Here is a 26,559-nt window from a genome sequence, read left to right on the forward strand (position 1 = left end):
GTGCTCGTAATGTGTATATTTTAATTGCTTCTTTTTTTTTTTTTTTTAAAGATTTATTTATTTATTTGACAGAGATCACAAGTAGGCAGGGGGGCAGGGGGAAGCAGCCTCCCTGCTGAGCAGAGAGCCTGGTGCGGGGCTTGATCCCAGGACCCTGAGACCATGACTTGAGCTGAAAGCAGAGGCTTTAATCCACTGAGCCACCCAGGCACCCCTCATCGCTTCATTTTTGATACTTCCTGTCATTAAAACCACAGGTCATCCATTCCTATTTAAGACTAATGAAAATGATTTGGGGAATTCTAAGGGACAGTGGTGAACTGAAGGTAAAACGGTGGCGATGGTCTCCCCGGTGCAAGCAGTAAGGACGTCCATGGTTCTTAGAGAAGTTTAGATGGCAAAGCCATCTAAAAATCGTTCTCATTTTTATTATCACCATAGGCCCACAGTTCTAGACCATGCCATTGACAAAATCTGCCTGAAAAGAAAAGATCTTGTTGACCCAAGTCCTGAACAGTTGGTGAAGTTAACGTTTTTATTTCATATATGCACATATATCTGCTTCAGATTAGGACACTTCCGTTCCTTAGCCACAATGTGTGTTAGTCTTCAAGAACACACGTGGGCTTAGCTTTGGATCTGTTCCTGGAGTTCCGGGAGCCACAGCCCCTGAACTTCCCGCGGTTAAACAGTACATAGGGGGATGTGCCGTGGTGGCCCGTCATTAGGAAGATGGGAAAACAGAGCTCAGGTTACTGCAGTTCTGTCATTCTGTTACTACTTTGGGAATTTTTGTGTTTAAAGTTCAAAACCATGAAATAGAGCGCTGGTTATTACTGCAGATAATTTTGTTGAATAGAGAAAAGAGGGTCTTAAAAATGAATCCGGTCTCACGGTGTCTACGCACTGTGCCACTGCCATGGGACAGCTGCTTTGGCCGCGTCCCTGAGGCCTGGAAACCCAGAGGGGTGGGAGCGTGGAGGCTGGACATTTTCAGCAATTGCGCTAACATCACATTACGGCAAACGCCATTCCTAAACTTCATTCACGTTTTCCAGTTGTGTAGAGGATTGGATGATTTTGTCCAGTTTACTTCCATGCTTGGTTCAGATTTTAAGGGTCTGAGTTAGTTATCGTTGGTCATAACGCCCAAGTGAAGAAAGTAAAAAACGGAGCATTTGAACAAAGGGTGGAAAGTAAAGCGCTGTGCCTAGAGACCTGAGGCCCCGTTCTGAAGAAACCTCCCTCCTGGTGCTATTACTGATGCAAGTGGGGCTGGGTTAGTTGAAAGAAATAACCTGTTCTGTGGCCTTCCCCGCTGACCCTCACCCCGTGCTCCTTCCCGCCCCTCTCACACCAAAAACACCAGACGGCTTTGGACTGGTCACCAGGCTTGCAAAACAACTTGGTTGTGTCAAAAATATTAAGTTAGGGACGCCTGGGTGGCTCACTCGGTTAAGCAACTGCTTTTGGCTCAGGTCATGATCCTGGGGTCTTGGGACTGAGTCCTGCATCAGGCTTCTTGCTCGGCGGGGAGCCTGCTTCTCCCTCTGCCTGCCATTCCCCCACTTGTGTGTGTGCGCACTCTCTCTCTGACAAATGAATGAATAAAAATCTTAAAAGAAAAAAAAATGAGGGGCACCTGGGTGGTTCAGTGGGTTAAGCCTCTGCCTTCGCTCAGGTCATGATCTCGGTCCTGGGATCGAGCCCCGCATTGGGCTCTCTGCTCAGCGGGGAGCCTGCTTCTGCCTCTGTCTGCCTCTCTGCCTACTTAGGCTCTCTCTCGCTCTCTCTGTCAAATAAATAAATAAAGTCTTAAAAATAAGTAAATAAAATTTTAAAAAATAAAAATAAATAATGAGTTTGTTTAAATAGTCACTGTTTATGGCCTTCTAAAGCCCTTTCAATGCTGGCAACTTTTTAAGTTTGAAAGAAAGGGAAAGGAATTTCTAGTGTGTACCTTTCCTGCTGCACCTAAACTCACTATTGCATCCGTGTTGAGAAGCACCGAAATGTTCATCAGTAGAGCATGTAGGAATTATTTGAGGGTGCATCTGTGTCATGAGAGGGTATGCAGCCACTACGATGTGGGGCTGCCTACATTTTTAAATGGCTTTTCTTTTTAAAACTGATATTCCATATCAGTTCTGTATGAGTTCTAGGATGTAGCTATATATATATATAGAGAGAGAGAGAGATTTATTTATATTTATATATTATATATATATATTTTTTAAAGATTTTATTTATTTATTTGCCAGAGAGAGAGAGAGAGTGAGAGCAAGAGAGCACAGGCAGACAGAGTGGCAGCAGAGGCAGAGGGAGAAGCAGGCTCCCCGCCGAGCAAGGAGCCCGATGGTGAGACTCGATCCCAGGACGCTGGGATCATGACCTGAGCCGAAGGCAGCTGCCCAACCAACTGAGCCACCCAGGCGCCCCTATATATTATATTTTAAAGCAAGGTTTCAAAGAATGCTTTTTGTGCATAAAAAGAGGGGATCTGTTATGCTTATATGTATGAAGGCTAACGAACTCCGAAAGGGCCCTTGGGAAACAGTTAACACGGGTCACCAGTAGGGAGGTGAGCAAGTTTGGGAGTAGAGATAAAATGTACACTCTCTTTCCAGTTTGCCTTTTTTTTTTTTTTTTTTTTTTTTTTGCTTACTACGTGTGTGCTCTTGGTTTTTTAAGAAAAAAAACAAAAACTTACTGGCACTAGCTATACCGGAATTATAAGAGCATAAATCTCACTACTGAAAAGTACCTGAGCTGTTTCTCAGAGCTATGTTGCCAGCTGGTGGTGGAAGGAAGCAGAAAAAAGTGGATCTTTTTTTTTTTTTAAAGATTTTATTTATTTATTTGGCAGACAGAGATCACAAGTAGGCAGAGAGGCAGGCAGAGAGAGGGAAGCAGGCTCCGTGCTGAGCAGAGAGCCCAATGTGGGGCTCGATCCCAGGACCCTGAGATCATGATCTGAGCGGAAGGCAGAGGCTTACTTAACCCACTGAGCCACCCAGGCACCCTCCAAACAGCGGTTCTTGAAAGCCCACTCTTTTTTTTTTTGTAAGATTTATTTTTTAGAGAGGAGCTGAGGGTGGGGCGGAGCTCGGAGAGAGACAAGAGAGAGACTCTTAAGCAGACTCAGCACTGAGCACGGAGCCTAACACAGGACTCAGTGCCATGACCCTGAGCTCACCAGCTGAGCTGAAACCAAGAGTCGGATGCTTAACTGACTCCACCACCCAGGCGCCCATTGAAAGTCCACCCCCAGTACACGCCCAGTGGCGGCTGACCTGGAAAGTTGGGTGTGATGCCAGGTCAGAGCTCCTGGGCACTGAGGACCCATGGTAACTTTCTTCCCTGGCGGCTGGAGCTCAGCAGACCCCAGGGAGCGCAGGTGCAGACCGCAGTCAGGCTGGGACTCACCACTGCTTGGTATTCTGCTCTTTCTTCACGGAGCTGACCTCAAACCCCTGAATGTGAGAAACAGGTCCACCTGGGTATTTTTTATTTATTTAGAATTTGTTCTCCATATAATTCCCAAACGCAGAATGTCAGGGAGTGTTACTACCTTTACGGGCAATAGAAAAGTGGACAAGGACAAGTAAAAGCAGATCATAATCCAGTAAAAGGAGCCCTACACTGGTTGTTAGTAGCTATTAGAAATACCTTGGGATAGGTAATTACTGTAGTTGGGTACTGAATTTAGCTTTGAATTTCTTGGCATGAAGGGAATAAGGGGGAATATAAAGCCTATGGTTCTTTTTATTTGAAGCCAGAAAATAGCAAGTTTTGCCTCGGGAAAGGGACATTTTCTTGATACTCAATTCAAGAAGGAAATTCAGATGTAGACCCTTATTACAGATACATCTAGGATGACTCAGGCCTCCCTAGTGGCTAGTGCACGGCAAGGTTTTAAGATCAGCTGGTCGAATGTTCCAGACCATCACGCGGTGGTTCCCCCATCCCTCTCCAGTCCCCACAGCCCTTGTCCAGACTGCACCGGCAACCTTCTGAACTGTCCCTTGCCTGTGCTTTCACTCTTTTCAGAGTCGTCTCCATGCCATGCCCACGGTTCCTCTTGGGAACGCAGATCCAGCCATAACCTGTCACTGGGCCCCTCCTGTGCTCCTTGGTTTTAGGATCTAAGACCCAAACCCTCCTGCCACCCTCTCTCCCCTGCTCCCTCGATCCCAGCCTTTTCTTGGCCTGGTTTCTGGTTATGTGCCCTTTGTGCACACTCAGGGCACATCTACCTGCCCCAGTCAGTGCTTCTTCCTTTGAATCTGAGCTGCCTCATCTTTGGCAACTACCTGAACCCTGAGGTTGGTTTTCATGGCCCTCTGTGCCTCTTTCAGGAGTGCTCGTCCAAATGGTGATGTCTTCCCCACTCAATTGCAAGCCCTCGGCAGTAAGGACCGGCCCAGGTCTTGCTCAGTCTGACCCCTGGCCCCACACCAGTGCCTCATGGGGAAGAGCAGGTCAGAAGGTACTGGAGAGGAGGGAACCATCCATCAGTGGTCCGGCCACTGCTGTGGTCTCCCAGCCTCCCTCTGCAATGGACACTACACCACATTGAGACGTCTGCCCCTGAAACACAGCTCCGATCACATCACCTCCTTGTGCCAGAACTTTCTAAGGGTCCCTACTTCCTGCAGCATGCAATCCACACCCCTTTTTCAGCCCTTCATAACTTGAGTCCTGGCTGCATTTCCAAACTCACTTTTCCCAGTGGCCTTAGTCCTTGCAGAAGGAGGCACCCGAGGTCCCTTCTAGAAGCCCCCAGTGTCTCCTCAGCCCATCTCTGCACATCATAACCATCCCATAAGCGATAACCCTGGCTAAAAGTCATACCTTCCAGACTGTTTCTGTCTCTTACAGCTGTTTTATGTGCACAGCTCCTGTCTGTAGTTCTGTGTAGGGTCTAGCATGAACCTCACATAGTAGGTAATCATCAAATACCTTAAATGAGTGGGAAATAGTAATTATTTAGCATCTTTATAAACCAGTTTTTTTCTAGGAACCATTTCCCTTCTGGATGCTGTAATTTGTAATAAAGTTTGTTTTCACATCTATTAATAAGGGGCCAATCAGCTATAGATCTGTTCTTTTAAATATATCTACAGATTAGGGCGCCTGGGGGGGCCAGTCAGGTAAGCGTCCGACTCTTGATTTCAGCTCAAGTCATGATCTCAGGGTCCTGGGATTGAGCCCAGTGTCAGGCTCTGTGCTCATCTCAGAGTCTGCTTGAGATTCTCTCCCCCTCCCTCCACTCTTCTCCCCCACCCTCTCAAATAAATAAATAAACAAACAAACAAACAAAAGTATATCTGCAGATTAGTGACTATGAAGTCCATTCTGCACACATCTCAGAGGCCTCATGGATCTTTATAACAAGGGTACAGTACTAGTCTACACTGAACACAAGAAAGCAAACTGAAATAGATGTGTGTTGCTTGGCCTTTGTGCCAGGGCGACTGCTGGAGTTAGCAAGCTCTTCAAAAAGTGACCCAGTGGGCCATGGAACTTGTTTCTGGATGTGCGTCACCTCCCCGCCTCCTCGAGCCACACCGCCCTCCACTCAGCCCGAGCGGTCAGAGGTCTCCCAGCTTTCTGGTCCCCGGTCCTGCTTGTCGCCATGCCTCTGGCCGTGAGAGGATAACCCCCACCTCCGTTTCCTTCCCAACAGGCCGACCTAAACTGCAGTATTCAGGACGATGCCGGGGCTTTTTACGGTGTAACCAGTCAGTATGAGAGTTCTGAAAATATGACAGTCACCTGTTCCACCAAAGTGTGCTCCTTTGGGAAGCAAGTAGTAGAAAAAGTAGAGGTAAGTAGGCATCTGTCCAGCGGAATCTTCATTCAGGGGCCGACTGTTGCCTTCCTGTCAGCTTGACCTTGGGGCGGACCGTTTCACTTTCTCTGGCATCTGCTCCTCTCCCTTTCTCCACCTCTTTCCCCTGTTACCTCTAAAAAGCCAGAACGCTCTGAAAGCACATGGAAGAAGGCAGGGAAAGGAAGGTCCATGCCAGCCCCCCTGGAACGCAGTTGCCCACCTTGTGTGGCCAGCAGCACTCAGTCCCGCCCGAGGTGTCCTGGGGCGTGGGGGCAGGGGCATACAGGCCCTGCCATCCGTTGGATGGTGTCCTTCCCACCCCCAGGTCCAAGGGCACTTGTAGGCGTTGTAGGTAACAACCGGGGTAGAATTCAGCCATTCGGCCACCTGCCTTCTGTAATACTCAGACATCTCACGTGGTGGTGGTGCTTTTGCCCTTGCCACTCCTTTAATCCTTTTAAACAGATGACAGCACATCCTGGGGTCAAATCCCTGTTTATGGCTTTATATATTTCACGGCCTCCCTCCCTGTCAAAAAAGTATGTTCTTTTTACCAGGGCGGGTTGCTTTGTGTGATGTCTTACAGTTGACATTCCACATAAAGTCGAATTTTTCAGTGTCTTCTGCCCGTCCTCTAGTCAGTCCATGTCACAGTGGTCCTGGAGCTCGCAGGTCCCAGAGCCTAGGCTGAGTGCGGCCGACTTCATGCCAGGGCATGGGAGAGATTAGAGGCGATGAGCAGGAGAGCGAGAGCGAGCATGAGGGCTTTAAGACTTGGGGCCGAACAGTGAGGACCTGGGATGTCGTGGCCCTTGTAGCTTCCTGAGCACAGACTGGGCCTCCCTAGAATGGTGTTGAGGGGGTGACAGTTAGCCAGAGAGGGTAGAAGAGAGTTGACTAGATGGTTGACGGGACCCGAGGCTTCCTGGGCTTCCACTGAAATGGAGGTAGGGGGAATCCAGTAAGATACTCTGAATAGAACTTAGAAACTCACTGGATATTAAAAATCCTTAAGGAGGAAGGGTCAGAGGTCCCACGTTTTGTGTTTGCAAGGACAGTGCTGCCACCAACAGAGATAAGAAAGGAGGGTGCTCAGGAGCACATGGTCGGGATGATTCCAAATGCAAGATGAGAATTTGGAAGACCGGTGAAGCCTGAGACTACTGATGGGAAATCCTGAGCATTCAGGATGGTTGAGACTTTGGAAATGGAGAACTAGGTGCAGAGAGGGAATGGCAGCACAGAATAAGGGTTTAAATTTGGGGAGCAGTAGCCGGCCCTGGGGTGAGCGGAAGGGAGACAGCGGCAGAGGACAGAAATGGGTGTGAGAGGAGGGGAGCCAGCTCAGCGCATGTCTGGGAAGCCCACAGAGAGGGTAGGCGAGAAGGTGGCCGTGTCCTCATTGTCAGGCCCTGGAGGCCTGCAGCCCAGATGACCTCCCAGATCCTTGGAGGAGGAGGGAGCACAGGTACCACTCAGTGGTTGGGAATGTAGAATTTTCCAGGTCAGCATGGCTGCTGGGTAGCCCCGTTGTCAGGCCTCGCCTGAGCTGGACCTCCTGCTTGGACAAGACAAACCGGACAAGTTACTCAGTGTCCCAGATTCTAAACTCCCCCCCCCCCCCCCACGTGTTCTCCAGTAACAGACGCAAAGGCTTCTGTAAGTTCAGGGAGCAGGAAAAGGTTGCCTTTGGCTGATGAAGGCCCAGGAATTTTCATGGAGAAGGTGGTGGGAGTGTGGCAGGTTGAGTTTTATATCCCCATTTGGTGTGAGATGGGCATCTGCTACCGTTTTCTTCCAAGTACGCAAGCGTTTGTGTCAAAACCATTTCTTAAGTGATTCATCCTTTTCCCACTGAGTAGATCTGAGATCTGTCTCCTTTAAGTCACCGCATATCCCAGGAGCCATTCCTGAAGTCTCCCTGATTCCCCCTCTGTTTATCTCAACAGCGTCCCAGTGCCATGTTGATTTGATTACAGTGGCTTTACAGCACATTCCTCTGCAGGCACAAGTCAATCTGGCTGTTGTTTTCCATATATTTTCTAGGCTAGTAAACAGCATTTATTCTTCAAAAAAATGAGATCACTTTAAAGAAAAAAAAAAAAAAACAGTAAAGAAAACCAAAATCCTTGCTTGATCAATCTAATTGTAATTGTACTAGATTTAGACATTATTTTGGGATAAATTGATACATTACCAACTGTTTCCAGTTGAGAACCTATTTGCATTTCTATCTCATTTATCTTAGTAAGATTTTACAGTTTTCACATATAGGTCTATCCCTTTTTTGTTAAATATATTCCTAAATAGTATGTAATTCGTTAATGCAATTTCCTATTTCTGGGTTTTAATTACAAGAAGAGAGGAAAGCTCTTGGTTTTTGCTTATCTATGTTTTATCTGGCCATCTTGCCATATTCTCTTATTTACCTCCAGTGGTTTTTTTCTCCCCCTAGATTCTTGAATTTTCTATGTGTATGTTCATAGCAGCAGCAAAAACAGAAGGCTTTATTTCATCTCCTCTTTTCCAATGTTTTTGCCACCTTTTCTGTTTTGGTTATTTTCTCACCTTCTTTCCATTTGCTAAAACCTCCAGCATTGTCATAAAAAGAAGTAGGGCGGTGAGTGGTGACTGCTGCCCATAGAGTTGTTTTTCGTGTTTTACCATTTCGGGTTATATACATTCACTGTTGGATTGTATAAGTGGTCTTTATTTTGTATTTAGGTGCTTTCTTTCTCTTCCCGTGTACCTAGGGTTTTTATTAGTAACAGCTGCAATATTTTATCAAATGCCTTTTCAGCATCTCTTACATGATTTTTTTCCAAGTTGTGGGCATCACGAGTTCATACCCATCCCATATAGGAGCCACCACAACATTCCTGAAGAAAGTCCTGCTTTGGACATGGTGACTCTTCTCTTGGCTGTTCTACATAAGATTTAGCATCTCCTAAGTGATGCTAGGACACTCCTCTTTCTAATCTCTTTGTGTCCATTAGTTTCATAAAAAGAATTGGGACACCGGCCTGTTTCTGCGGCCTGGCATTGTTTGCATAACAATAAGAGTGATTATTCTTTTAGATTTGCATAAAACTCAGCAGTGAAACAATTTGGTCTTTGTACCTTTCTCCGTGGTGAGTCTCTGAACAATTTTTCGGTCGCCTCCGCCCTAAGGGACCTACTGGAGTTTTCTCCTTCAATATTAGTACTATTAATTAGTAATTCAATATTAGTAATTCATACTTTGCTGGGCAGTCATCCTCTCTAGGCTTTTTCGCCTTACAGCTACATGAGGTAACCTTTTACAGATCTTCCAATCTCTCCTGTAATGTGGTTTTGTCTCTTTTCTCTGTTAAGCTTGTGAAGGCTTGATTTTGTTTTGACTTTTTAAAGAAACCAGTTTTTTAATTCATTCTGCCCACATTTTTTATCTCTGTTAACATCTATTTGAGCTTTTATCTTTATTAATTTCCTATTTCTCATTTCCTTTGGTTTCTTTGTGGCTTGGGTTTATTTTGTGGGTTTTTTTGTTGTTGTTTCTTTCTTTCTTTTTTTTTTTAATTTCAGACATGGTTTAGTTCTATAATTTTTTACCTTTAATTGTGAACTCATGAAGCTGCTTCCTTAAGTTTCCTCCAAGTAGAGCTTCATCGGGTCCCCTACGTTTTGATGTCAAGTGTTTCCCTTTTCATTACTCTTGAGATAGTTTGTAATTTCCTTTTTAATTCTTCTTTGATCCAAGACTGTCTAGCGATATGTCTCTTATTTCTGAGTGTTTCCGTGGGATCTTCCATACCCGTATTTTCTTTCTTTTCCATGTTTATTAAAGACATAAATAACTCACAGTCAGGAGCTCGTGATCAGTGTGAAGTAGGTTTTCCTGAGGTAGAGAAATTAGCTGCCAAAGTCGTTGGTCTGAGGCCTTATAACAGTGGGGGAGGATTTTCTCTGGGCTCTTTGAAGAGTTGTAATTGGCTGGGCCTTGCTCCCCCAGATTTCCAGGCAGAAAATCACTAAGTAGGTGATTATATTTCTTTCTGACCTTTGCTTTCTTTTCTTTCTGACCTAGACAACCCTTCTCTAAAGCTATCCTTTTTCCACTGTCTTGTTGTTGTTGTTGTTGTTTAAAGTTTCCAGAAAAGTAATGGATTTCTGAGTATGGCATTAAGTTTGGAGATAGGATTTCTTTTAAAATAAGTACACTGTGTAACTAGTACAGCATCTAGCAGATGACTTCTGTTGAAAAAGGAAAAGAAAAATGCTTTTGAAGGCTATAACAGCGTTTTCATGTATCTTGAAGTCCAAAGTATAAACGTGCTCAACTCCTTTCTCCCCTCACAGACGGAGTATGCAAGGTTTGAGAACGGCCGATTTGTGTACCGAATAAACCGCTCCCCAATGTGTGAATATATGATAAACTTCATCCACAAGCTCAAACACTTACCAGAGAAATACATGATGAACAGTGTTTTGGAAAACTTCACAATCTTATTGGTAACTGTTTTGCCTCTTTCTTCTTGTGGCTGACGCAGTCTGGCGCTGGAAGGGAAGGGGGCAGGAAAGTGGCGGGGTGTAGGGGTGCTGAGCAGGCTGTGGGAAGGTCACCATTTGAATCCACAGCACCCAGGGCAAAGGCTCGGGCTCTGCTTGGGCTCAAGTCTCTAGAAGAGACAGGGTCTCATCTGGCGAGGCTCATAAGCTCTTTGAAGCTCAGGAAAACTGGAATTCAAGTGCGTAAATTCACCTGCATGTTAGAAAGGCGTGGGGGACTTCTTAAAATACTTTAAGACTTTTAAAAGCCTGACACCAAGGCTGCATCCTAGATCAACGAAATCCCGACCTCTGAGGAGAGAAGCCAGGCGTGAATACTTATCGTTCTCTAGGTCATTCCAGTGCCTGCCCTGCGCGAGTCCCGGCCGCCGAGTAGGCAGATTGCAGATGAGACAAAAATTGAGTCAGTGGGTTTGTACTTCAAATACACCTTGACTCATTTCACGAAAGATTGCAAGGCCTTATAAGAAGTAATACACACTAAGATCGCAAAACACAAACCCTCGGCACCACAAGAAACGGAAATTAGAATGTCATGACCAGAAAATAGTCCCCATAGGCTGAAGAGTATGGTCAAAGCTTGGACAGCTAAAGGGAAAGTAAAAGCAGTGGTTGGTGCCCAGAGTCTATGATGGGAGAAGTTTCCTGTGCCCCTGGTCAGAGCTGGAGAGTCGGGGAGGATCCCCTCACGTTTAACAAATTTCTCATCAGGGCTCCATTTGAATACTTGGGAAGAAGGTTATAAGAACATCAATGTCCTCAAAAATCTGCCTACAAAATAGGCAGTAAGGGGTTTCATTAGGCCCATTTTTGAAAAAAAAAATTAATATTCCTTGACTTAAGGAAAGGAAAAATGCCAAAACAAAACTTAGAAACAGGTTTGCTAAAAGGGGCACAAGACAGTATCATGGTCACATATTCAGCCCTCTGAAGCCTTGCTTTGTTACGCTGCTACTAGGATTAAGAACTAGAATACTTAGAGCAGAAGTTCTTTACCCAGAGGTTTTGGACCCATGGCGACTAGAGTTCACCATCAGTGGTGTGCTACTTTAAAAAAAAAACAAAAACACCCAACTATCTCCCACCCTTTCCCCCAAACCCTGATTTATTACATTTGCCCATTTCCATGGTATAAATACATCCTCCATGGTCAGTTTCAAGGTACCAGTGGGCTGTCCGGCTCATAAAATTCCCTCATATTTAACTTTCCAGAGCCAGAGGGACCCAGTTTCCTCACAACAGTATGAAAACTGAATAAACAAAACTTAAATTAAAATCCTAATGCATATCAGATTCACACAGTAAGATTTTTTTTTTTTTTAAGATTTTATTTATTTGTCAGAGAGAGCACAAGCAGGCAAAGTGGCAGGCAGAGGCAGAGGCAGAGCCAGAAGCAGGTTCCCCACTGAACAGAGAGCCAATGCGGGACTCAATCCCAGGACCCTGGGATCATGACCTGAGCCCAAGGCAGTGGCTTAACCGGCTGAACCACATAGGCACCCCCACCCAGGAAGTTTTTAAAAATTCAGGGCAGGGGAGTAGGGCCCACCCAGCATCGCCATTCTGGTTTTATTTTAACGGCTCCCGGGTAGTTGAGACCCGTGGCTCAGGGGATGGCAGTGAGCTGCGGGGAGTCTCAAGTCCACAGACGCATGATGGTCATACAGTTGGCTGACAGATAATGTTGCGTGTAATTTTCATTTATTCCTGAGAGAGAATCCCGGTGGATTCTCTGGCATGTCCATAGGAGACTAGCAATCTGGGGGAAACTTTGGAAAACCTGTTCTTTACCAAAAACAGGTTATTGTTTAGTTTGTTAGTATCGTTTACCAAGAATGCTATTGATTAGTATCCTGTCCTGTAACGGTTGTTAGTGAAAACGGAGCAGATCCTGGTTTGCGGTGCTGGCTGGTCCCTGACCAACGGCTGCTTCCTGTTGCTCGTTAGGAACAGGGGACTTTGTGCTCAGATGGGCAGAAGGTGAGTGTGTCGTACCTTGATGTGGACAGTTAATAGCCTTAGGAAAAGTCTCTGAGTGAATGGCCAGCCCATCTCTCTTGGAAGCAGTCTTAGCTGTCCTTACAAACCAGTTCTGAGTCTGTGTCAGCATTTTAAGGACTATGCCCTCCATCCCTACCCCTACCTCACAGAGCGCAGCTGAGGAAAAGAAGGCCGGGAAGAAATGGAAAGCAACTATTTAGCCACAAAACCCATGAGACCAAATCAGTAGTTCTCCTTGAACATGTGACTTTAAGAAGCCTGGATATCCAGAGAGAGCATTACCTTAATTCCAGAATTTATCATTAAGCAACTAGAAAAATTCCTTTGCTGTGATGAATTAGTAGCTCTCAGTAAATATTTGCTAGAAATTTAGCATTTAGAAAAGCTGAAATTAAACCAGCACTCCTGGATTATAGAATGAAAGCAACTCCTTGATAAAGGAAAGAGAGTACTTTTCAGCTCTTCCTTGGGGGCGGCAGGGGGAGATGTAGGAACACAGCCAGGATGGCAGCTGCCTGACATAGTGGCAGGCATTTTACTAGGTATTGGATTACAAAGCCTGTGTCAGCAAGACCAGTTCCAGACCCTGCTGGCGGGTGAGCTAAAGTCTTTGATTTCAGCAGGATGATACAGAAATTGAGGTGAACCTGTAAATGCAGGACCTGAGTGACAATATCCAGACAGACTGAGGAAGACTGTCTCTGAATTACAGGCCAAGTGTTCCCATTGTTTTTGGAGTTGCATTCAGACATACATACATACAGTTTGCTAGAAACATTTTTTTCTTTCCTCTTTTTGAATCTTAATCATGAAGTCTAGGACATATTCGGGACACCTGCCTGGCTCAGTCGGTAGAGCAGGGAACTCTTGGTCTCAGGGTCACGAGTTTGAGCCCCGTGCTGGGCCTGGAGGCTAAAAAAGAAAAAGATAAATAGAACATAGTCTTTCCTAGAGAGTTTGCAAGACGGTAAGGCAGATCTCGGAGGCTCCAGGCACGGTGCTAAATCCTTTGTAAATGTGATATTATGAAATTCTCACTGCAGACTGTGAGGTCGTATTTATTCCCTTTTTATGGATAAGGAGTGTTAGGCCTCCCTGAGGTCACAGAGCTGGTGACAGACATAAACGAAGACTAAGAAGGATAGGAAAGCTACTTTGCGGCTATTTCATGATCACACAGTCAGAAGACTGGGGTTTAAGATGCAGTTCTACTTAATGACATTGGTTTGGATAAGTCGCTGAACGTCTCTAAACTCCGTTCCCTCCTCCACTTATAAACAAAATGCTCTCGTCTAGACGCCCCACCTCAGAGGTTGTTGAGAATATTTGCTTTCGTTTAGCTAAACTGTGGAGAGATTATAATCACTGTCAGAGTGTGGTGCAGGCAAAACAGTGCCTATTCCAGAGCAAATCTTGGTCTGCTCCAGGGAAAGAGGCAGGTGAAGAAGTGGTTACAGGACATTCGTACAATGCTTGCCTGTGGTATCCTTGGGAAACAGACACCTGGGCGTACAGAGTATTGAATGGGGCATCCTCAAGGCATGTAAACAGCTGGTGCTTAAGTTGCCTTGATGGGTAAACAGACATGTTTCAGATTTACCAAGAAAAGCGCTGTCTCATGGGTGTGTACTTACCTGTCAGGGGCTGGGACGTAAACTAGATGGGGGTGGGGGGCAGCCATCTCGGAAGCCCCTGAGGGAGGCAGGCGCTCCTCAAGCAATCGCAAAATGGATGTAAACCCCATGGAGGCTGGTGGCTGGCAGAGGGTGGTACATGGTGCCCAGAGAGCGGATGCCAGGAGTATTTGACCTGAGGAGGGAGGTCAGGGAAGGCTTCCCTCAGGCAGAGATAGAGGAGGCATCCTTGCCAGATGACTAAGGCAAAGAGGGTAGAGAAAAGTACCACAGGTGGGCGGGCAGGTGGGAGGACTAGAAATGGGCTGGTGTGGCTGGTGTGGCTGGTGTGGAGAAAGAGCGAGGAAAGCAAGGAGCTGACTGGGTGGGCCAGCCAGATGGGGCCGGAGCTCCTGGGCCTTACAGGCTGGAGAGTTTGGAAGTTGAATACAAGCCATGGGGGTTGTTAAGCAAGAGGGCATTCTTGTCAGATTTGTGTTGTTCACAGGGTCGTTGTGGCTGCTGTGTACCGGGAGTAGGAAGGGGCAGGGTGGCTCCGGTGGGGGAGGCCAGGTGCTTTGCTGGTACCCTGGACGATGGCCGTGGGGGAGGGGAGGGTATCCAGGACTGTTCCAGAGGGAACAGGACGTGGCGTTTCTTTTTTATTTTATTTTTTCAAAGATTTTATTTATTTATTTGTTAGGGACATAGCGAGAGAGAAAACACCAACGGGGGAGTAGGAGAGGGAGAAGTAGACTTTCTGCTAAGTAGGGAGCCCGATGCGGGACCGATCCCTGGACCCCAGGATCAGGACTTGAGCTGAAGGCAGACGCTTCACTGACTGAGCCACCCAGGCGCCCCAGGGCATGGCATTTCTTTGCATATAGGGACAGAGAGATTTCCAGGACGGAAGGCCTGCATGCTTGGAATCTTCTATTTGTGAGGGAAGGGACAGGAAGTAAGACTAGGAAGGATGGAGGTGGGAACCAATACTCAGTCAAATCTTTATTACCTGGGGGGGGGGGGAGGTCAATAATCTATTACTGTATCCATTCATTTGTCTAGAGCAGCTTGGCTTCATGGTTAGGGAAAAAGGTCTTTGAAGTCAGAGTTAACGTTTCTTTGGTGACAGTTGTGTACCCTTTGGGCCACTCCCTGGCCTCACTTGCTGTCAGGGGGAGGTGACCGGGCACCCGCTCATGAAGTTGTGCTATTATACCAGACAGTGTGTGTGAAGCAGTTCGTACCGAGCGGGTGTACACTACGTAGTTAATGTATGTTGACTATTGTGTCACTCGTCTTTCACACATTTTTTTTTAAGATTTTATTTTTTTTTCTAATTTATTTGACAGACAGAGATCACAGGTAGGCAGAGAGACAGGCAGAGAGAGACGAGGAAGCAGACCCCCTGCTGAGCAGAGAGCCTGCCGTGGGGCTCGATCCCAGGACCCTGGGATCATTACCTGAGCCAAAGGCAGAGGCTTTAACCCACTGAGCCACCCAGGCTCCCCCCCCCAGCCACACACACACATTTTTATTAAACAACTGTTTTGTGCCAAGCTAGTTACTAAGAAACACGGTCCCCGTTCTTCAGGAACTTAGAGCCCACTGAATGACATGGATGTTAAAAACAAAAACAAAAACACAAATCTAGGTGTTCTTACAGACTGTACTGTATGCCCTAATGGACAGTTAAAAGTGTGTGAGTTTGTATTCTTCAGTCAGGGGCCATACCCTCAGATGCCTTGAGAGTAAGGGAAATGGAATGGGTGATGCGGCCCATAGTAGGGGGCGAGAGGGTGGAGTGACATGCTGGACTAGGCCCTCAGATTCACAGTGTTTGAAGACACCGAGCTGTCTTCAGACAAAAGAGACACACAACAGCATCACTGAAACTGTGGGGAAATGGGCTAGATTTGCTTTTCTTGGAAAGTTCCTTCTGAGAACTGCTCTGGGAAGCAGGCATGGTTTAGTGGGGAGGGGCCGCAGGGACCTGGGTCAGATCTGGTTACTCAAGGGAAGAACGCAGGCTAAGGCCACGGGCACGAGGAGGAGAGAGCTGGAGTCCAGTGACTTGAACCAAGAGGGGAAGCAGATGAATGTTTCAGAGTATGTTTCGAAAGGTAAAGTCTGTGTGCATGGAAAGAGGGATCATTTGATGTGATTCTACCACTGTGCCTTACTCAGCGTCTATGGTACTGAGTCCCAGCACAGCCGGTTAACAGTGCTGAGCTAGTATTCGTGGAGCTCGCGTCTGTTGTGGGCTGTTGTGAAACAAATCTAGTAAAAGTTTAAGAATAAGATAGGAAGCAATTCCTAAGGTAAACGACTGTCTAGTGGGACAGGATTCTAGAAAATGGTCTTTGTTGTAAAGATATCAAACCTCCTAAAAAACCCGAACTAATTCTTGTGGGCTCAAATTAGGGGTGAGACCCTGTCCGTAAGGTATGTCTTATACATGGCAAATACATGGTAACTAAGTTCAGCTAGAATTCAGCTAGGATTCAAGTCAGACCCCTAATTATCCTGAGTTGATGTTGGAGGGGGCAGCTTGAGGCTGGGACATGTGCAGTAGTCTCCCTGCTGAACTTGAAACCGTCCCTCTCCAAGCAAACCCTGGTTGTCATGGCACAGATGGACCATGTTTGCATATGTGGAGGTTTTTCTCTCCCTCTATGTGTCTGTGTATATATAAGTATATACTTTTTCTTTTTTTTAACAGGTGGTAACAAACAGGGATACACAAGAAACTCTCCTGTGCATGGCCTGTGTATTTGAAGTTTCAAATAGTGAACATGGAGCACAACATCATATTTACAGGCTTGTAAAGGACTGAACATGGTTATTTATATATATAGATATCTGTATATACACACACACACATACACATACGTGCACACACACACACACACTCTCCATTATTGAATGACTGACTGTAAACCTCACCACACAGGGGGGTGCCCTGGCCCTGAGGTCACCCTGACTTTTCTAAATCCTGTTTGAGTGAAGTCATTATTTTTTTTTTCATGTGTTCATACTATCATTGTAGCTGTGAAGTTCTGGTACAGTTGTAAAAAGAGAAATCTGAGTGGTTTCTATGTGTTCTTCACATCCGCAGCCCACAATTCCTCGGGAAAGGTGAACCTTAAGAACCCAGGTCTCTGTCTGCAGAGACCTGTCTCTAATTGTGGTAGGAAAAAAAAAAAAAATGAGACAGAACATTTGCCATGGGGCATTTACAGCCTTTATACAAATGTATTTAGTTCTGGTTTTGTTTTGTTCTTTCCAACATAAAATTCTTGTTTTAAGATACAAGTAAAATTAATCTTTAAATATAAATGTAAATTAGTACACAAAACTAAGAATCTTTAGACTTATCTTTGTAACTAATTAGGGTGGAAGTTATGAAAGAATGTAATTCACTAAATTATTTTTTAAATGAAACTTTTCTTTCTTTTTGAAGCCAAATGTTAAAATATAGCCTTAAATGCTTGGTAGAAATATTCTAATGAGACAAATTTGTACTTTTTTTTTTTCTCAAGGTGAAAACTAATCTCTTAATCCATTAAACTCTTGAACAGGTATTACAAAGGAAGAAAACTTCACCCCTTATCCTTAACATATATAGTATATTTAAAAAATATAAAATTGTATTGTACTAATGTGATGATTATTTAATGAAGAAAAAAAAAAGGATGGCTCTTTTTGCAATAAGTAGATAAATACTGAAAACCTAAACGTACAAATGTTTATAGTCTTGTGTGTGCAGTTATATTTTATATGGACAACCAAATTTTTTACCAAGATGAGTAAATGTTTGAATCACTGAAATTTAATAACAAAAAAATTGAAAATTGGCATGAATACTGCACTGTGAGCTGCAAAGTAGTGAAAAATCCTGTGGCTGGGAGAAATTTCACCAACCAAACAAGAAAAAGGCTCATCAGTTTTAGCATCTCTGCTCCCCAGAAAATTACAAGCATCCTTTCCAGCCTGTGGATAAATTCTTTCTGGTGAACCAGTGTGCATAGTAACCAGCCATAATGTGTGTGTCCGTGTGTGTTTTTGTACACATCCACACATATACACATACAGTATCAGACATATTTATTGAACATCTCTTTAATTCACCGGTTTGCTAGGTGCTGATACGTTCGTGTACACGTATAGTTCAGTCTGTGTCCCTAGATCTAGATAAGATACCTTCTCAAAGAACATCTGTTTCTCAGCATCTCTCGATAGTCACAGTACTTGTTTGACTGAGGTTGGAGAGGCCCAGCGTTCTCTCTGACTTTTTTTTTTCCCAAACAGACTCATCGGGAGGTTCTCCTCCCAGGAGAAATTCAACTTTCCAACCCAGATATTCCAAAGCATTGCCCAGGCAGAGTTGGTTCGAAATGGCCGTGTGTCTTGGGTTATTTCTGTAAGTGCTTCACTGGGAAGGAGACAGGGTTACACTCCCCAGCTTCCCAGAGGAACGTGACATTCTTGGAATCGCCAGGAATAGATTTCACACAATAGAACGTGAAGGAAATTTTGTAAGTTGTGAAACCTGTCATGGCTTTTTCATCAAGCCAGAAAAGAAATACCTTGTTCTTTCACATCCTAGTAACTTATCCGTTTCCCTGTCCCACCACCTGCTCTGATCCTGCTTGGATATTGGTTAGAGGGTCTAGTGTGGCTCGCTTGTGGCCAGCAAGCCACCGGACCAAGCCTGATTTCTCCAAGACTCGTGCCATCAGTTCCTGGGAAGACCAGTGAAAAAAGTGCAGAACTTCTCCCATTTGGAATGCACACCTCTCCTAAAAACCAGTAGGCTGATGTCTGTCTTCCCTCCGTGAAAAAACTACCATTTATTCTCTGATTCTAAGGGGCCTCTGAAGGATTGCCCTAGTGGTCTGCCCTTTCATCTGGCCTTCCGTGCAGACACCGAAGCTTCTGCCGTAGTCATCATACTTAATGACTTCTCTTGGGCAGCCCTCCTAGGAATGTTCCTTTTGCTTCTGTCTCCCACATCTTTCCCCAGTGGAAACCCCACTCCCCCAGAGCCAGGACCCTATGAAGGGGGGGGTAAAGGATCTTCTATGTCCAGAGCCAGCCCAGAACTTCAGCGAGAGGAGTATCTGATTCCCATTCCCACACAGGAATGGGGCTCTTCTGTCTGCCAGGAGGCCTCTTAGGATTTACTTTTCAAAGCACAAATAGACCCCAGAAGAGCAGCTGGAGGGTGGTTCTGCTGGCTGGGGGAAGGGCACCCCCAGCCTGCTGAGCTCCTGGAGGCAGGCTGTGCCCTCCTCCCCCAGATGCCTTCAGAGCTGAGTTTGGGGCATTTGCATGAACAACCCGGAGGGTAGCTTTTTGCTCCTAAAAACATTTCTAGGAGCCTTAAAATTTTTCTTCTCACCTTGTTCTCCTAAAACTTTCTCTAGGGCAGATATTTTCCCTATCTTAACCACGGATCCAGTTACCCAAACCCTTGGCCATCTCTTTCTCTGCCAAGTTAGGTGCTGGGGTGGGGTTTCTGAGGCGGTGCCTCATGCAAGTCTGTCTGTAGTCTTTCATCCTTTGTCGTAGTCTTCTCCCTTGAGCTGGCAAGCTTCCCCAACCATAAAAAAGCCTTTCCAGGCCCCTGTCCTTACTGCTTTCTTATGAGTACCAGGTCTCCTGCCGACCCTGCATAACCAGCCTTGAGTCAGGGGCATCTCATACTTCCCTGGGGAGCATGGAGGCCCATCTCTCACAGTCACCCAGGAGGGAGCTGAAAAACTGGACTCTGGTCTGTGGGCATTCGTTTCCATCTTAGCAAGAGCCTTAAAATGACTGTCAGGACTTCTCCAGAATTCCAGAAGGTCTGTGTTACTCTTCAGTCAGGGGCTCTCCGCTTTGAAGTATCAAAGTTGGCAAGTTGAGAACAGTTCTTTGTCCTGCACCGTGTCCCTGGCCTTCCCATGCCCTCCCTGCTATCGCCACGACCCAGAATATCTCCAGACATCGCCACACGTTCCGTGGAGCCCAGTCCGACCCCCAGTGGAGGACCCCTGCCCTAGATCCTGCAGGTCACAAATACCATATTGGAGATCTTCTTTTTCCCTTCCAATCTCACCCCAAGAAAGCTGCTGTCCCAGGAGCTTTGTTTTAGGTCATGAAGAAGCAGGTAGGAAGGTTCCTCAAATGACATTACATCCAGGTCTCTTCCCCTTCAGGGCATCTCCCACGGCAGAGTCTGTCTCGCTACAAAGGCTTCCTTCATTCATCACTGGGGATGTTGGGAATAGCGGGTCACCCCCATCCCCATGATCAGCTTGGACCTCTGTAAGGTGCATCTGTGATCTGATCTTCATTCCTCATTTTACCAGCTTTAAAAGACATCCCATTCATTTTTCTTTTAAGCATCTGGGTCTCAAGATTGAAGCTTTCCTCATTTCGGTAAGCTTCCTCTGGTCTTCTGCTTTCTGCCCTACGCTCAGTGCTGTTTTTAGAATTTAAGGAAGCCTTTGGAACACTGCATCTTTAAGGTTGGAGGAGAGAGGGACCAGTTTTGGAAGCAGGGGGTAATAGATTTTTTTCCTTACTGAGCTAAAAGAGAGCACAACCTACTCTCTCCTTCATTTAGCAGATGAGAAAGTTGAGACCCAGAGGGGAAGTGACTTGCCCAGAGTTACCCAGCTGGTTAGTGACAGAATCAGGGTGCGACCCTAGGACCTCGCCACTTAATCCTTGGCCTCTTCCAGTGAAGGTGGTTCCTCTTTGGTGCTCATGCCTCAGTGATCCCTACGAAGATGTGCATAGACTCAGTGCAGAAGACAGAGGGGGACTAAGAACCACCCCCTCAGCCAGAGCAAGGCATCGACCCGATGCTGACGCCACTTCCCCCACAGAGCCTCTTCTCTGATTGGAGCTACACGAGGCAGCCACAAGCAGATACAAAAGCTGATGAGCCTTTTCGCTTACCCTGAGGACAATTCACCTGCCACAGAATCTCGAGTCCAATTTTTACCTGCTACGCAACCCAGCCGCCATGTCCCACACTCAGACCAGCCAAAAAGCAGCCCCTGTTCCCAGCACTTGGTGTTAAAAGTCCCCAGGTGACTTTAACCCAAGTCTTCTCTAGGTCTCGATACTGTAGTGGCTTTAGCAGTCTGTTTTTTGTACAACCTTAAATTATTTAAACCGGCTGAGATGACAGTCAGTCTTACAAACCAGGTACATAGGATCTGTCTAAGTTCGTGTATGCTCTGTCTGGTACACTACACCTGTCCTCACGAAGGGTAGAACCGATCCCGTGCGTTAGCGTTCGCACCTGTGACAGCGAGAGCATATGTCTGCATTGCTTCTTTCTTTCTGTTGACGTTTCTGTGGCAAAGCCCTGCACGTGTCATTTCTGAAAAGCCTTAAATCTTTGAGACATTGTATGTAGGGTGTGCAGTGCCGAAGGCTGCCTCGGAACTGTGAGCCCTTTTGTAAGCTGGAAGCATTTCTCTTACTACTGTTCCTTTTTTTAGGGAGTTTTAAATTCAGAGCTGCCAAAGCGTTCCAGTAAGCAGTGCCTTAGTGATACCTAGTTGTCCCCAGCCCCCGCATCCATTCACGAATTGGCCCCGTATTTGAAACCACACAGGCAAAAATTGTTCGCATTTCTCTTTCGTAAGCCCATTTTTCCCCAGTTCTAGAGGACACTGACCACTTGGTCTAAAATCGGAAACTGAACACGAGGTGGTTCTTCGACCACACTCTCAAATGTATATACCAAAATGGAAGGTTTTCCAACTTCATAGTTTACTCTGAGAAGCAAATTGTACTTTTAAAGTTGCCTTTTAAATTCACGACCAAATACTTAGCTATTTATGAATCTTCTGCGCTCTAGCATGGAAGTGCCTTTGGTTTGAGATTCCAGCTTAGAAAAGTGCTGCCATATAATGATAATTTGTAGAGAGACCAAAAATATTCTGAGATCACCGTAATGCCTTTGGTTTACCAGGATGAGTAACCAACTACAGGCCTCTGTCCACAAGGGCGCGACGCGGACCCTGCCTGCCGCCACCACCGTCCCACAGTAGCAGCAGCAGGAGGGACCCCAGGAACTGTTGTGTGTGTGTGTGTGTGTGTGTGTCCGCGACCCCGGGCGTCCTCTCCGCCCATCACCCGGCCGTGCGTCCGCGCGAGGGGACTGCCACACAGACGACAGACTTGCGACCGGCGGACAGATCTGTCCTTCCCCTCGTGTGCGTGTGCAGTCTCTGTGGAGGCTTTCTTTTCCATTCCGACGACAGCGCGCACTTCTCTGGTCTACACAGTGATACCACTCTGGAAGTTGGAAGCCTCGAACCGAGATACGAGTGCAGAACAAAAATGAGTTAGGGTCATTACAATTGAAGTGTTCTTCTTACGGCGAAAATGTTGACTTTGAGTGTTGTGTACGAATGTGCGATGAGAAACTTCCAAAGAGCACCATTCACAATTTGGCATTTTCAAAGAATGTTCCAGCCCTCAAAAGGGCAACCCTTTAGAGTCTGTGTCGGCTTTTATCAAAACCTTGTATAGATCGGGAAAACTGATAGAGGTAAGGAAGAGGCGTGGAAAGGACCAGAAGGCAAAAACACCAGCCAAACAAAAGCCAGGAGGAGAAAAAAAAAATGTTCTTTACCCATATAGACTTCCAAATGACATCAGACATCTTTGAAAGTTAGCCTCTGAACTCTTAATGCGTATGTTCTTTTGTCTCTCCCTGGTGTCTTTAAGATTACCCTGTCTGGTCTCTGAAATTTCAGGAGTGATTTCTATCCACACCAAGTTGTGAGTATTTATAGAAATTTCTACAAGGAAAAAAAAAAAAAACCTGTCAAATGATGAAAAGTAAAATGAGCTAACACGAGCGCTAGTCACCCGCTTGAGTTCGACCCTCCCTGTCCATACTTGTGTCACCCCTGGAAAGAAACTCATCAAATGCTTATTTTCCTGCTTCTCTTTTCAACTGTTACTGCGCTTTGTTGGTTTGGCAATAGTTTTCTCTCATAAACTCATTGCTTCTGTTGTGAAGAGTGAAAGTCTTGTGTTTAAAATTTACTGCATTTGCAAGGATAGTTTCGCTGAAGTCATGCACCATTAACTAAGATGAAATATTGGTATTTATTGTCCTACTTCCTAAGGCTGTAGCTTGTTTTATTCTTTGTGAATTTGCAGTGAGTCGGTCATATACCACACTACATCATTTTAGTTTGTTTGAAATGGCAGTTACGTTCCCTCTGTTCCTCATTAAATGGGGTCAGATTCCAGGCGATGCCAACCTCTCTCAGGTAGGCTCTTTTGTCTGCCTTCCATTATGAGATGGTTTTCCCTTCCCCTGTCTCTGAGAGAGGCTGACAAAATCTAGGTGTAAATCAATTGGAAACCGGTCTCTTATTTTATTACTACTACTATTATTATTATTATTATTATTATTTTGGATCAGTCATTTTCTGTGATTAGTTTGACTATGTAAATTAGATATTAACTGCACTTCTTTAAAAAAAAATATACATCTCCCTGTTACCTCCTTGAAAGATTCACTTCTGTAGGCCTTTGTCTATAGGCTCTAGCCTGCAGATAAGGAAAAAAAAAGAAAGAAAGAAAGAAAACAAAAACAGTACGTGCCTGAAAAACAACAAAAAAAAATTTTGTAACGTTTAAAAAAAGAAACCCGAATAGCCTTTAATTCTTTAATATGCTTAAATTTTATGTAAATTGGTTTTGCCACATGTGTTTGTTCACGTTCTAAATGACTTTAATGGGATTCTCACAGTCGGTGTCTTTGTGTCCCGTGTATACTATGGGCTTGTGACGTAAGCGCTTCATCTGGTCAGTGGTCGCTTTGATATTGTACTGCAGCTGGGAGGGAGCTCCGGAACGGGCCCCTGGGTGATAAGGTTCCTCTCGATAGATTGGAGAGATGGGGGTGGGGGGCAAATTCTCACACATGTTTTCTTAAACTATTTGCAGAAACTTTCAAAAAGGCATTTGGTTAAACCTCTTGGCAGTACAGTATTCTTGTATTTGTTAATGTCTGTGTTTAGGTACTGGTACCATTTTGTTTAAAAATGTTCTAAGTGTTGGCTTTAAAGTGAATTTATCTTTAGTATGATAGTTATATGAAAATTATAGGGTTTGTGTGCAGAGAATTTTTTTATAAAGTGCTTTGTAAAAAAAAAAAATGTATTCTAGCTTTCGCGGTACATATGTGTGATAACTTTAATATCCATGACAGTTAAGTGCAATTATTTCATCACTCTAAAAATGCTATTTTTGTGTCAGTTCCTGCAGGTGTTTTCATGTCTTTGCAAAGTGACACATTTTGATGCCTTCTTGATAAAGTGGTAGACATTTTGTAGCTTTCTAGAAACTTTGTATTCATACGGTATCAATGAAAAATAAAGAAAATGAAAGTGTGGGTTACCTTTTTTATCTGCAGAAGTGTCTGTTGTTGAAAATGACATGTGATTGTGCTTGTGGGGGAACTGTGGGGTTCATGATTTGGGTGAGTGTGGCACGAGGCACAGCCCTCCGTAAGAAAGCCTTTGATTCATTAGATGTTTACTGTGTGGTGGGCACTGGGCAGGTGTGTTGATACAATGTGGATATATTGTTTCCTTTCATTTTTACCTTAGTTCCAAAGTCAGTGAGGTTATTATCCCCACCCCAGGCTCAGAAAAGATGGATCATTCCACAGTTATGACTGGTAAGTGGTGGAGCCTTAAATAGGTCACCCTGATGCTCAGGCCTGGACTCTCCCCTACCCCCTAACCTCCCTCCCCTGCCTTGCACACACACCCGCACACACCATAAGCGCACCCCTGCCCCATGGGTTTATTTGAAATCTGAGGTAAAGCATGCTTCAAATCCCAAGAGTCCCTCACTGGTGGGAGTGGGAACAGAGAAGAAATAATATCCCATCTCCTTTGAAAAGAGCCATTTTCAGCATACCGCAAGTCAAGAGGAATGCTGTTATCCACTGAGTTGCTCAGAGTAGAGGGAAGGGAACTAACTATGGAACACCCTGTTGAGGCCCTAATGTGTGCCGAGTACTGTTAGAGTCACTATTTTCCCCAGACCATGTTCTCTTGAATAAAGGAGTCATTTCCTATTTTTCAATAAAGAAATTGAGGCCTGAGAAGCTGAGCCCTTGTTAAAGTCATGAAAGCTAGTGACAGGAATCCAGAGCTGGAAACGCCTCCTGCCCTGCGGTTCTAGCTCCACCACTGGCTCTGTGCCACCTCTTGCCCTGCCCCTCCTCCTCCAAAACAAGGTGCTCTGATACATTAAAAACATCTTTTGTTCGCGCCTGGGGTTCCAGTCAGCTTAAGTTCAGCAAAGATGGAGACACATTTGGTAAATATCACTGAGTAAAGGGATTTAAAGAGCAAAGGGCAGGATAAATAAAGACCTCTAGTAAGTTGGGGTCAGGCAACTTTGCTGTGAACCCCTGATCATTTCTGTCTGCCTTGCTGTTGGCAGTAGACTAATCAACATAGCTACTACTTATGGAAAGCCAAATTAGCTGCGTTGTTAAGTCATCAGTGAGCAACTGATAAAATTCCAATTAAAACAAAACAAAACAATGTGTAAGCCTGTGAAGCCTTAGGGGTATTGAAACTACCTTTAAAGACACTTTTGTTCTGTTTAATATCCTATATGTCAGAGGTAGCTAGGTTGTTTTAACTAGCAAATTGGCTGCCAGCAACCTGACTGCCCCCCCCCCCTTTTTTTATTTAAAGTAAACATTTCTCCTATTTGCTTTGGCTCCCAAGATGCTTAGACTTTTAAGTTGTGTTCTGTGCTGATAAGGAACCAACTAGAATGTAAAGGCATAGAAAGGTTGAAAACAAAGGATGAAAAATATACTGTAAAACAAAAGCTGATGTAGCTATATTCTTTTCACACCAGTATAGCTTGAGGAAAAAAATTATTACTGGAGTTCATGGGGATTATTTCAAGGTGATACAAGTTTTAATCACCTAGGAAAACTAGAGACCCTAAACTTGTATGCACCTAATAACAGTTTCAAACTTACAAAGTGAAATTTGAAATTCCATAGAAGGAAGTTTTTGAAAACTAAACTCATTGGGTTATTTATAGATAAAGCAGACCAAACACACAAACACAGGTCAGATATAGGGGATTTGAACAGCATAATTTAATGTGCCGTTCTAGTTTATAAAATACAGAGTAATGAACACAGCAATCAGGAGCCTATGCAATTTTTCCCAAGGACGCATTGAATTTTTATGAAAACTGACTGCATTCAAGGCCAGGGGTTTTGAAATTATAGTCTGTGGGCCAAATCTGGCCTGCTGTTTCTTTTTGCACATAAAGTTTTATTAAAACACACTTCTAGCCCCTGCTGTTTACTTGGTGTCATGGCTGCTTTCACGCTACAGTGACATAGTTGATTAATTGTAACACCCTGTAGCTCACAAAGCCTGAAATAATGGCTACCTGGCTCTTCATAGTAAAAATGTTTTGCCAACTCCCATTCTAAGCCAAAAAGCCAAGGTCCTAAAAAGATGTCTTTGTTTCCTATTCCCCAGT

General features: G+C 45.0%; 1 protein-coding gene across 5 annotated transcripts in view; it reads left to right on the forward strand.

Annotated features, from left to right (window-relative positions):
• TEAD1 (TEA domain transcription factor 1) overlaps positions 1 to 24,426 on the forward strand; it is a 260,054-nt gene extending 235,628 nt beyond the window's left edge. For all 5 annotated transcript variants that reach the window (XM_082683206.1, XM_082683207.1, XM_082683203.1 and 2 more), the window contains 3 exons: positions 5,690 to 5,830; positions 10,175 to 10,327; positions 16,721 to 24,426. In XM_082683206.1, coding sequence (XP_082539332.1) covers positions 5,690 to 5,830; positions 10,175 to 10,327; positions 16,721 to 16,834 — 408 coding nt within the window. In that variant the 3' untranslated portion in view covers positions 16,835 to 24,426. The remainder of the gene's footprint in view (positions 1 to 5,689; positions 5,831 to 10,174; positions 10,328 to 16,720) is intronic.
• Positions 24,427 to 26,559: the final 2,133 nt, after the last annotated feature.

Source organism: Mustela nivalis, assembly GCF_964662115.1.
Source record: "Mustela nivalis genome assembly, chromosome: 9".
Lineage (NCBI taxonomy): Eukaryota > Metazoa > Chordata > Mammalia > Carnivora > Mustelidae > Mustela > Mustela nivalis.